The sequence below is a fragment of the Oncorhynchus tshawytscha genome, linkage group LG02 (assembly GCF_018296145.1).
Source record: "Oncorhynchus tshawytscha isolate Ot180627B linkage group LG02, Otsh_v2.0, whole genome shotgun sequence".
NCBI classification, from domain to species: Eukaryota; Metazoa; Chordata; class Actinopteri; order Salmoniformes; family Salmonidae; genus Oncorhynchus; species Oncorhynchus tshawytscha.
The window spans coordinates 69569873-69583051 of record NC_056430.1 but is presented as its reverse complement, the minus strand read 5'-3'; the positions used below and the strand labels follow the sequence as shown (position 1 = coordinate 69583051).

General features: G+C 42.4%; 1 protein-coding gene across 2 annotated transcripts in view; it reads left to right on the top strand.

The window, feature by feature from the left end:
• Nucleotides 1–250: 250 nt before the first annotated feature.
• The window catches only part of LOC121840439 (SH3 and PX domain-containing protein 2A-like), a 42158-nt gene continuing 29229 nt past the window's right edge, over nt 251–13179 (top strand). For both annotated transcript variants that reach the window (XM_042303664.1, XM_042303667.1), the window contains exons 1-2: nt 251–823; nt 11016–11096. In XM_042303664.1, the coding sequence (XP_042159598.1) occupies nt 752–823; nt 11016–11096 (153 nt within the window). In that variant the 5' untranslated portion in view covers nt 251–751. The remainder of the gene's footprint in view (nt 824–11015; nt 11097–13179) is intronic.

Here is a 13179-nt window from a genome sequence, read left to right as displayed (position 1 = left end):
CTGTTGGGAACACTTTGAGGAAGGATTAAAGCTCGTGAATATTATTACAATGATTACGCATCTTTTCCAACATATCTAAATGTTTACAAACATATAGACGATGCCAAGATACACAGAACTACATGCAAGTATACCATAAACTATGAGTTGGACTATGGGACTTCAATCTTCTAGCACAGTTTACCCCAAATGCTTGATCCCACTGGTGGACTCACGACAAGCAAGCCCATCCCACTAACCCCCCAAAAAAGATTTGCTCTGCGCCTTGCTTGCTTCTGGAGGCATTTGGCGGTGAATTCGGTGGCTTTTTCAGTCTACCCCAACCCTATATAGCCTACAGGTATGCACCCCTCGCTGAAGGTCTTGTGGTCCAACACAAAGGAACTCGCTCCACTTTCCTATTTGAGGTGACCTCCTTCTCAGCATGCGACTGCTTGCCAGCCTGCCTTGTTGTCCAACGTGAAGATATCGCCTTTCGGATTTCGGGCAGAATGTTTTAGCCATATAAAGATATATTTTCAATTGATAGGGACTATGATATATTCTGCATTTGGGTATATTACGCATACTCAAGGCAAGACATTTGATTCCCTGCGCCGGAACATTAGCTAGAATCGACAACCCAATCAATGAATGTCCTTATTGAATTCTTCTTCTCCAACGTTTCTTGAACTGCAGAGGCTAGCCTACTACAGGAACTGGGATATTGCATTTATTGTGTGTGTACGCTGTAGCCATTTCCAACGTCAAGATGCAGTTTCGGACAGTGTTGGATGTAAAAGTCGTGGACGTGGAGAAGCGGCGCAATCCGTCCAAACATTACGTGAGTAGGATACCCCCCTTACCCTTTATCTACCTACCTGGGTCCATTCAAAATCCGAACTACAATAACTACCTAATATATTCTGTATCTATTTATGAATAGAATACACGGTGAAAGGTTTCACCACTTATAGCCTAGACCAGTCATCGCAGCTCATTACAGTTTTGATTAAACTAGCCAACGATTCATGAGTTATTGATTCAGTCTGCCAATCAATATCTCCGTTTATCAAATTGTGTAGATGATATTTCCTGTGTATGGCACTGGCCTCTTAGAACATATATGTCATTCTTGTCATTCATTTGAATGTGTTATAGCCTAACAAATGAATATAAAGAAGGGTTATAACTAGTGACAATACAGACACTTTAAGTAATGACAGGTTACGACTGTGGCGTATCTTTTTCAACAACCTGAGAACCGAACTGAGATGCTTTATTCAACTGGAACTAATATAGACTAGTTTTGTATATCTCGGGAGTTTCTTAGAATGCCACATCTGTAGAGACTATGTCATGAGAATGATAACAGCCTTTGTCATAAATGGTGGTATGACATACTACTTATGACTTAAGTTGTTCAGTTGGTAGAGCATGGCAGTTGTGGGTTTGATTCCCGGGGCCACCCATTTGTAAAATGTATGCACGCATGACTGTACGTCGCTTTGGATAAAAGCATCTGCCAAATGGCATATATTATATTATTATATTATAAATCACAAGACCTGGCATAGTTTATTGCCAATTCAAGCTAAAAACACATTTAATGAGACAAATTCACTGTTTAGTACAGTACCTCCTGTCTAGAATCATGCAGGCAATAGCCAAAGTGAATGATAGGATAGACTACCCTTACATGTTTATCATGAACTCATGAATTCAGTAGTCATCCTCTGTCTTGTACAATTGAACACAGAGCTACTGTAGTCTACCTATGGGTCCCTCAAGGCAGCTTACTGTACTCTTGGGAAAGTGATATTTTTGAACTTTGCCTACAGCAGGCATACGAATCAATATCTCATTACACTCCAGACTCGTGGGACTCGACACATAGCTAACAAACAAGTTGTTATCAATCTCATTAAATATGATCATACTCGATGTTGTCAACTCAAACACTCCATGTTGCTGTTGAAATAATCATGCACTCAGGCAAGCATATTATATTTTCAGAATTTCCCTGTAGTGTGCTTATACATCAATATCTCTTTAAGATTTACACACATGCAGGCTTTTGGGATGTTGTAGCTTACAGACCATATATTATACCTAACCTGCAAGGAACATCACGCACCAACAGCCATCAGATCCACATATAGACCTACTCAACCATTAGACGTACTACATGTATTGCACGTTGTTAGTTGTTGCTGGTGATTCCCAGGCCAGTGTTGTGTTCAGTTGTGTTTTGGGGCTGTGCAGTCTCATGGGCCTCTCTCTGGCCTAGTTTCCGTTGCTACCATGCCCCTGGGATCACCGCTAGCTAGTCACTGTGAGAAGAAACTGGAGGGAGTAATCCCCAGACTGTCTCACTCTGTGTGTGTGTGTGTGTGTGTGTGAATGAGAGAAATATGTGCTTGTGTGTGAGAGAGAATGCGAGATAGAGAAAGATTCTGTCCCTCCACCAATCTCAACACTGTTGGTGAAAACAGCTGGAAACGCTTATCCTATGAGAACAGAGTGAGGGGGGAGGGGGGTGAGACACAAGTCTTTGTCAGGGGTGAAGTGGTAATTTGACCCAGGGGAACACATCTGCTTAGACACAGAAAATATTACAACACCTCTTCTTTCTTGTTCAGGTGCGACGAGTGTTTAAAGAGCTGGTAGCAATCCAGCAGTATTTGCTTTTCAAATGAAGCCACTGCTACTCAATAAACCCAGCAACATTTGGAAACCTTTTGGACGTCCCTTTAGTCAGAACCAGCAGTGCTAGTTGTTGTTTAGCATCATAAAACAGGCCTCCAGGGGGTTGTTTCCTACTCAAATATTTATTGAGCCATCAAAAACAGAATGATGACCTGAGTGAAAAGGCCTCTGTTTTCCAATGGTTACTGCTCACTGAGAGAATCACACTCGAGGGTTTTTATTAGGCTGGGCTTTAGGCTTGGCCCATTGTTTTCCTCAGTTTGACGACGATAGGGTCCAGCAGGAAAGAGAGTGGTGTCTGTATGTGTGTGAGTCAGGGTGCTGTGCTGACGTCTGTCGTCAGTGAAGTCATTGTACTCTGTTCACTTCACACAGGCTCGCCCCGTCACTGAACAAGAGGCTTTGGAAGTGTGTGTATGGTGAAGGAGTGTGTGTGTGTGTGCGTTACATTTCATTGTGTGTGCCATTTTATCTGTCCTCTCTTCTAGCTCGAAATGAGAACTCATACAAGCTCACATCTCAGTCTTGTTTTATGCAAACAGTCGGTAAAATTTGAACAGAGTGTGGAAAAATGTCCTTTCATTACTCATCACCCTGATCTTGAATTCCCTCCAAGCCAACCTGAAACTACAGGACCTGGTGTCCCTGGAGGAGTTCAAAGGACAAATAGATGAACAGGTTGTTGAGACATGTAGTTGTTTCGAATTGTCACTCGATGTCACTAGTTTGCGTTGCCTTGTTAGGAAGCATGTGGTTTTAAATCACACACACCACACACATACATCTACTGTTTGTTTGCTGTTGTATTTGTACTTTTGCCAGTGTCTTCTGTCTGTTGTCCGTTTTGTATTACATAGTCTTGAACCATTTTTTATCCCCTGTCCCCACATGAAGCTTTCTGCCTCTTCAGGCCGTCATTGTATACTGACCAAAAAATATAAACACAACATGTAAAGTGTTTGTCCCATGTTTCGTGAGCCGAAATAAAAGATCCCAGAAATGTCCATGAACACAAAAAGCTTATTTCTCTAAAATGTTATGCACAAATGTGTTTACATCCCTGTTAGTGAGCATTTTTGCTTTGCCAAGATAATCCATCCACCTGACAGTTGTGGCATATCAAGAAACTGACTAAACAGCATGATTATTACACAGGTGCACCTTGTGCTTTGGACAATAAAAGTCCACTCTGAAATGTGCAGTTTTGTTACACAACACAATGCCGCAGATGTCTCATGTTTTGAGGGAGTGTGCAATTGGCATGCCCACAGGTATGCAGGTATGTCCACCATAGCTGTTGCTGGAGAATTGAATGTTCTGAAACAAATCTGTAAATATCCCAGTTCTCCCATAGCCTGCATCACCAGACATGCCACCCATTGAGCATGTTTGGGATGCTCTGGAAGGATGAATACGACAGTGTGTTCCAGTTCTGCCAATATCCAGCAATTTCGCACAGCCATTGAAGACAACATTCCTCAGGCCACAATCAACAGCCAGATAAACTCTATGCATGCAGATGTGTTGCGCTGAATGAGGCAAATGGTTGTCACACCAGATACTAACTGGTTTTCTGATCCATGCCCCCAGTTTTTTTTAAGGTATCTGTGACCAACAAATACATATCTGTATTCCCAGTTATATGAAATCCATAGATTAGGGCATAATTCATTTATTTCAATTGACTGATTTCCCTATAATGAACTGTAGCACAGTAAAATCTTTGAAATTGTTGCATTTTGCGTTTTTAAATTTTGTTCAGTATAAATAAGAATGTGTCATTAAGTGACTTGCCTGGTTAAATAAATGTATAATAAATCAAATAGAAAGGAGGGATCAGTGGATGTTATTACTGGAGCCCTGAACACATGTTGCTGAATGTCTCAACCACCGACAGATGTTGTCTAGTCACTTTGGAGAACTTTATTTGCCTGGAACAATTGGGAAGTCTTCTTCAACCTCAGTCTTTATGAACACTATAAAACGACCAGATTATTACAAGATGGGATGTTTATTAGGCAACATGTCTTAATCATCACCAGCATGTACAAACTGTTATTTTTGTATTTCTTTTTTGGACAATATAAATTATGCACTGTAGCACATCCCATTCTTTTGATATCCAGTAAACCACATGAAACATTGCCTCTGGCTCCATGTCATTTCTGTATGTCGACACATTCGGGAGTCACGATGCGAAGACGGACAACGTGTGTGGGCAATATGTGGGGCTTGCAATGGTAGTCCTTGCCCTTACTGTGAGAAATTGGCCATGCAGTATACTGCAACTGTACCTCACTGTGTGTGTAGTCTAGTGAAGTGGCGATTTCAAAGTGAGGCCTCTAGGATTGCGTAACCCGAGCTGTACTGTATGAAACAGGATACAATGAACAACTCTATGTGAATTGTTCTACTGTACATGACAAGACAAAGCAGAGGGAGGGAAGGGGAGAGGGAGGAGGAAATGACAGCTGAATGGACACTTTTCCACTTTTTCCTTGTCTCTCTCAGAAAAACTTCTGTTTGCCTGCTCCAGGCCTGCACTTCCTGTTTCCTGTTGGCTGCTGCACTCTTAGAAAAAAGGGTTCCAAAAGGGTTCTTCGGCTGTCCCCATAGCAGGACTCTTTTTTGTTCCAGATAGAACCCAATTTGGGTTCCAGGTGGGACCCTTTTGGGTGCCATTTAGAACCTTCTATGGAAAGGGTTCTACATGGAACCACAAAGAGATTTACATGGAACCAAAAGGGTTCTATCTGGAACCAAAAAGTGTTCTTCAAAGGGTTATCCTATGGGAACAGCTGAAGAACCCTTTTAGTTTCTAGGTAGCACCTTTTCTCTAAGTGTGGTTAGGGAGAGGAAGAGAGAGAGAAAGGAGGCCTGCGCTTCCTATGCCCTGGGTAGAGAAGGTAGAGAGAGGCGAAGGATGTGGAAACTGGAACTCACCACAGTTTTAGGAGGGATGGTTGGGTTGGTGAGCGATCAGGGGCAGTATATTGGCCGAGCTAATGCAAACCTGTATTAAATGGGTTTCCCACCATAGATCCACTGCCAAACCAAAGCCCTTGGTCTAGTTAAAGTTAGACTTAGATGGCAGGCTGGTTGTTTTTGTTCTGTTGGTACAGTATGACCTGGTGAATGTGTAGAGGAGACACACACACATGGACACACATGCGCACGTCTTCAAGCTGTCTTGTCATCCGTAACCTCTTTTCATCTGTTCGTTTAATAAATCTGACTCTATTAGCTTCGTTGTGGTTACTATGGAAAGTGGATTTCCCTTTAGATCTATTCTCAAGCGAATAGTATTCCCATCCTTGTACTTCATTCAATCCCCATGCATAATCCATATAAAAGTCATCTGGCTAGCAGCATGTAATGCCTTTCTGTTTTATGTGTTAGGTTAAGTATAGTGTTTTAGGCTTTGGGTTCGGTGTAATTTTGTGGCTAGGCCCACAGTCTATGCTCCACCAAGCCCTCTGCTTAGCCTTCCTCACTCTTAAACTGGGAAACTGGGGAACACACAGGTTCTACAGAGACAGTAAGTCATTTTCTCCATTCATAGACATAAACTATTGTAGTTTGGTTTATTCAGAGTCTTACATTGTGGTTGCTAGTCACTACATGTGGTGGGAAAGGTGAGTAATTTGTGAAAAGCTGAATAAAAGCTGTCAAACAATAACTAAGCGAATCATAGCCGTGTAGCCTATGATTCATGGTTGATTCATGGATATAATCAGAGATCCAATTTGCTCTTATTCGTCTTTCTCTGAAATGCCGGACATGAATGAGACTTTTGTCTCCCAAGCTGAAACCATTTGCATCACAGCAAGAGACGATGACGAACGAGGGCTTTCTCTTGCTAGATCTGGGACACTGGGTGTCTGGGACACAAACTTGATTGATTCATTTGTATTTGTCCATGCATGTACTTTCCCTCTTTGTTTTTGAATGTTTCATCAAACCCCTTTGGCTGTTGACATGAGAGCAGAATAGAATAGAATAAAAATTGAATAGACAGAATAGAATATATCGTTGCTGTATTTTATTTCATTTGGTTGCTGATGTCACAGGGTATTCAGAGAGTAAGACATGTAATTATATTGTAGTAAACTATTATAAATACTTAAAATAACAGTAATGAACTGAATCACCATTTATATCCAAACTAATTACCTTAACCTCCTATTTATATGATATATTATGTAGTCTGCTATAGTGATTTACGATTTAGGTTGGGCCCATTGTTTCCATAAATCTCCCCCACCCATCTGTCTGTTAAATGTTCCGGTTGCCAAACCAAGAAGTGGGTCTGATGGTAACAGCTGATCTTTAGAAGCTAGGGCTAGCGTGCCAGCCAGTACAGGTTTACGACTGGATTGCCAAGAGTGAAGGAAATGTTTAATGGTGTTATATCTGGGTTCTCTGTGTGCTGTAAGTACAAATCAAATACATCTTTATTTGTCACATGCACCGAATACAACAGGTGTAGTAGACCTTACAGTGAAATACTTCCTACAAGCCCTTAACCAACAATGCAGTTTTAAGAAAAATACAAAAAATAAACAATTAAAAGTAACAAATAATTAAACAGCAGCATAACAATAACAATAGCGAGGCTATATACAGGGGGTACCGGTTAGTCAAGGTAATTGAGGTAATATGTACATGTAGGTAGAGTTATTCAAGTGACTATGCATAGATAATAACAGAGAGTAGCAGCAGCATAAAAGTTGGGGGCATTGCAAATAGTCTGGGTAGCCATTTGATTAGATGTTCAGGAGTCTTATGGCTTGGGGGAAGAAGCTGTTTAGAATCCTCTTGGACCCAGACTTGGCGCTCCGGTACCTCTTGCCGTGTGGTAGCAGAGAGAACAGTCTATGACTAGGGTGGCTGGGGTCTTTGACAATTTTTAGGGCCTTCCTCTGACACCGCCTGGTATAGAGGTCCTGGATGGCAGGAAGCTTGGGCCCAGTGATGTACTGGACCGTACACGCACTACCCTCTGTGGTGCCTTGGTCGAATGCCGAGCAGTTGCCATACCAGGTGGTGATGCAACCCGTCAGGATGCTCTCGATGGTGCAGTTGGTTTTGTCGTGCCCTCTTCATGACTGCCTTGGTGCGCTTGGACCATGTTAGTTTGTTGGTGATGTGGACAACAAGGAACTAGAGTGTAGTAGAATAGGGGGTGTTATGCAGTAAAGGTCATGTATAAACTTATTTATAAATATATATTAAATATAATATTATCTACATTGTCTCTTTTGTTTTCTGTTTTGAAATTGCAACATTGTTTGATTTGCCCAGACATGCATACTAGAATGTCTAACCGTATGGCAAGGCCGGGATTTTATCTTGATTTGAACGGTGCGGCAACACTTGACTACCCACCATCTGGGATTCCATCAGCACACCTTCTGTTGCTGGGAAGACAACTCACTCTTATAACACTGTGTTGTTCAAATGTGTTAAACCTGTGTAACATTAGAAAACAAATCTAACTCCCTCTAACTGACAACTAGGACGTAACTTTATGTGTGTGTGTGTTTGGTCCCCTAAAATAATGATTCAGAGTGTTTTGGCTGTGTGGACCATCAGGTGCTCACGACTAGCTGTACTTGAACCATGAGTCAACCTGCAACGCATCTACATGCTATTTTAAAGCATTGCTGGAATTTTTTACCCTCATCTGAGAGTCGATTGGAAAAAAAAACTTTTCAAGCTGTCAAACAGCACTATTCTCCACAGTCAATCCTATGTCAATCCAGAAATATAATTGAGGTGACACCTACAGTGTAGGTTTGTTTTGCTTTCAGGTAGTGATGGGCTGTACTAGGCTGTTAACTCACATTCAATCCCATTCACTCCCTGAGGGACGACATAGTCTATTTTAGGTTGGGACGAGGGCATTAGGTTTAAGCTTGATATTTTGGGCGTGGGTTGTGTGGTGTGGATAGACTAGTTCTGTTTTTCATTGTGGTTCCTATGAGGATAGATCCATCTGTTCTGCTGGTTGGGATGGGATCGTTTTAACTAAGTTCTCCCTCCCTCCCTCCCTCCCTCCCTCTGTTGGCACATCCCAGAGAGGTTTTGCTCCACGGTCAAATTAAGCGGCCAAGTGGCATCGGGTGGTGGAGGAGGGAGGATGGCAACATGCCGGTCAGGTCAAAAGCATTTATAGAACAACACACCCACTCCCTGAAAGTCAGGGCAAGCCCACACACACTTGCTTGAGGCGTACACATACACACACACGTACACACAAACACACACGCACTTGTGGGGTGTTAGGCACACACCCCATGCAGCATGCAGCTCTTCCAGACCCTCCAAGGGAAATGGTGTCAGATAAAGTCCATATCTATGTGGATTGCTATGCACTAACACTTTCTTCATTCATCTAACCTCCCTTAGTTTTGGCTTTCCGTTTTGATTCATTATGTAGTTTCTTGTTCGGCCTTGAGCTGTAAAAATATGGTTTAATGTTTGGTGATGTATAGTGTTTCTGGTAAAGGATAGCCTACTTCACTGAAGGTGGAACACAACATGTGAGGTCCTTACAGAATAACTTGTCTGTCTGACTACAGACTCTGTAAAGACTCCAGTAAGTAAATTCACCAACCCTCCAGTGCCACTGACTTTGGCAGCAGCAATGCAAGTCAAGCCAAGCCTTTGAAAGGGTTAAGTCCTATGGAGTCACTAACACCTCATTAGCTAGCATAGCATAGCATGACAGACTTCAAGTAGACATCGCCATAGGAGTCGCTAACAGGTTATTAGCATAACATAACAGTGGCTTTGATTTTAGCATAACATTTCCATGGGAGTGAAAAGGCTAGTGCTGGAGCCGCTACTCGCTAACACAATACAAATCAAACCAAGCCGTTGACACTAACCCTATGGAGTCACTATCACGTCATTAGCTTAGCATTAGCATGACATACTTCCAGTGGCTTGGATGTTAGCGTAACATTTCCATGGGTGAGAATTGTGAAAACACTCACGTTGGAAGCTAGCCAGCAATAGTTGGTGTCATTCCAGCAGCAACAAGGCCTTTTAACACAGAGCTTTGTTCTTGGGAGAGTATTTTGTTTCAATTGGCTGATTCTCTTACGTCAGGTCTCTTTTGTTTGGGGCTAATTCTTCTAAGGCTAGCTGTTATGACTGTTCTTGGCAGGTTGCTGCAGGGACCAGTGTGTAAGATGTATTAGGATGAGGGTTCGCTGTGCTCGTAGGCAAGGGGATTAGGGAAACACCTGTGTCTGACACTTCACAAGGGGAACTTGATTTTCAATGGCCAACATATCATGAGGTGATTTTCATCTCTAGGCATAGTGAAGATGGCTATATTTCCTGAGGTGAATTGTTTCTATATTGACAAGTCGACAACATTTAGTGCTCAAAGTGCAACCATAGGCCTACACAGTGCTGTAGCTTCATTTAGCCTATTTGGTTGGCTGACAAAATCTTATTTGATTGTCAATTATTTGACAATGGCTGTTTTTGATCTCAATCTTTGCCTTGATTTTGAGTAAACGCCAGATGTGAACATGTTTGACATGCTTTATGATTATGAAGTATATGGAATCTCTATGAACTTAAACAAATTGTGTGTTTTTGTAGCAGAGATTGGGCTGAGAACAATGAAGCCAAAGGGCCAATGGTTTAGGTTTGGGACTTAACCTCAATGTCCCCAGTACTAAAGCATATTAGAACTGTGAAAGGCTATGTTTAGTAGCAGTTAGCCTTGATTTTAACAGTCAAGTTTTAACGTTATGTTTGTTGCTTGCTATTTTGTGACTTCAAATACCCATTTCACCAGATATCCTACTGTATATTGGCACAACACTTCCTCTGTAGATATCCATCATAAACTCGAGTTCCAACCCATTCAACCGTCCTGACTGACCTCTCTTATGGGAATTTTCCAGACTCCTTGATATCTTTCCTATGTTCCCCTATGCAAGATTAAAGCCGGAGATGATATCAGCATCAATTACATTTCCAACCCTCCGGGTCTGGAACATAACGGTCGGTTTCTACACGTCATCTATCATATAAATATAGTTACTGGAAGGAACAAAGAGACTCAGACAAAGCCTCATCCACTTGAATGGGAATGGCTGTTGTAATTGTAACTCGTGGCTGGGGCAGGAAGTGCAGAGGTTCAATGGGTGGAGAAGGTGAATGAGATCACCATGATGTTCACCCGCTATTACACCTTGACAGATATATGTTCGTGTCATTGACCTTTGAAGTGCCGGGGTTGTTGCCTTGGTATGCCGTGTGTCGGGTCCACTGTGTTAACCATGCGCTTCCTCTCGTTGCAGGTGTATCTCATCAATGTCACATACTCTGACAACACCTCCCACATAATCTACAGGAGATACAGCAAATTCTTTGACCTTCAGGTAATGTTGACTCTCTCCTGTCCTCGCCTATGCTCCTCAGTGGATATATGTATTTCTATCCAAACATCTGGTGTTATTGAGACAGAATCATAGCAGATCAGAACGTCTATTTTTCTATCTCAAAACTGTATGCTTTCACTGTCCCTTTTTTGAGATTATACTCCGAGCGTTGTGAGGGATTATTCTGTAAAAACATGTCTGCACTGCTATTCTCCACACATGGTTGAGTCAATGAATCAATGTGAGTTTTAGTAATTGGTCTGGGAGTGGGGGAGAGGTATGGTCTGTATCTCTTGTAGCCTCAGAGACGCAGTAGTGCTACAACACGTACGCACACACACACACACACACACACACACACACACACACACACACACACACACACACACACACACACACACACACACACACACACACACACACACACACACTCATCTCTGCCTTGGCCCCAAAACGTCAAGGAGCTGACAGGCTGTTATATAGTAATTTAATGTACTGTAGCATGTTTTATAGCGGCCTGCCGAGGGACTCTCAGGTGATGTGTGTGTGTGTGTGGTAACTATTGGAGCATTTCACATATAAACTTACATGACTCTTATGTTTAACATGCCAAAACTACCCTTGAGTTTAGACCTGTATTTTCTTTGGATTGGGAGCTGGCCTGCTGCAGTAAAAACCCTGCAGGTTGAGGAGATTGTGTGTGTGTGTGTGTGTACATACACTCTCTACACCCCTGCTCTTTGCAAGCTGATAGGCAGAGTAGCAGCATAGGTCTTGGGATCTCCCGGTCATTCTGGTCAATATGAAAGAGCCATACATAGAGAAAGACTTGGGTTGATCTCAATAGACTTAGTGTGCAGCCTGACAGGAAATTATGTTTCAATCAGGGGAGGAAGGTTCCTACCCTCAAAGGTCCCATTGATAACCAGTGGGTGCAATGGAAAATAGCCTCCCCCTTGGAAGTGATTACTCCCAATGTGTAATAAAGCAAAGGTAGAATAATAAACAGGGTTGACTGAGGAAGTTTGTATCTTGGTTCCACTGCTGAAACGTAGGCTATGAGGAGATATAGGTGAGCACACACACACACACACACACACACACACACACACACACACACACACACACACACACACACACACACACACACACACACACAACACACTCACACACACACACACACACACACCACACACACACACACACACACACACACACACACACACACACACACACACACACACACACACACACACACACACACACACACACACATGAGGGGTTCAAATTGCTGCTTGGGAGCTAATGGCCTCTAATGGGTTGTGGATGGTTTCACACAGAACTACTCAGTCACCAACAGAAAGATTGATTTTGTTAGCTTTTCTGATTGAGAAGGGCAGAGGTCCTCAGACTAGGTGGAGAGTCCAAACGTCCCCTAGACTAAGTCTATAGTTTATTGTGTTGTCAAAGAAAGCAGCATTCACAACCAAATGCATTTATTTATTCAACCTTTATTTATGCAGGTTTGTCTCACTGACATACAAGGTTTTGCGAGAGAGACCTGTTAAAACCTTGATATAGGCTAGTAATGACTAGTTTTCAGTCTAGCACATCTTGCTATGCAACTGTTAATATAGCTGGCTTTGAGGATCTCTTAATGTCGTTGATCGACACAAGAGTAGGTCAAGTTGCCCCTAACCACTAGTCCAGGGTCAGATGTTTCTTTAAATCCTCCTGAAGGTTAGATGTTTGGGTTATGATACTCTGATCCTAGATCTGTGGTTAATTAAGGGCAAAACTTCCACCTCAAATCTGAGACACACGGCTGTAGTCAAAGAGACTACCATTGGCAACAATAATTGGTCTTCTCTTAATACCCTCACACAAGGGGATGTTATTAACTATTAACTAAGCCCTTATGCCAGGAGAAAGGATATACACTGGAAACGTCTGTCTTTCATCTCTCCGTCTCTCTTTTTCACCCTGTTGTTTTCAGACAGACCTAGAGCCTCTCTTGTGTAAACATGTATCTGGTCCAAAGAGACCCCGCTGCTCCCAGCAGCCTTTGCAAACCCTGAATGGG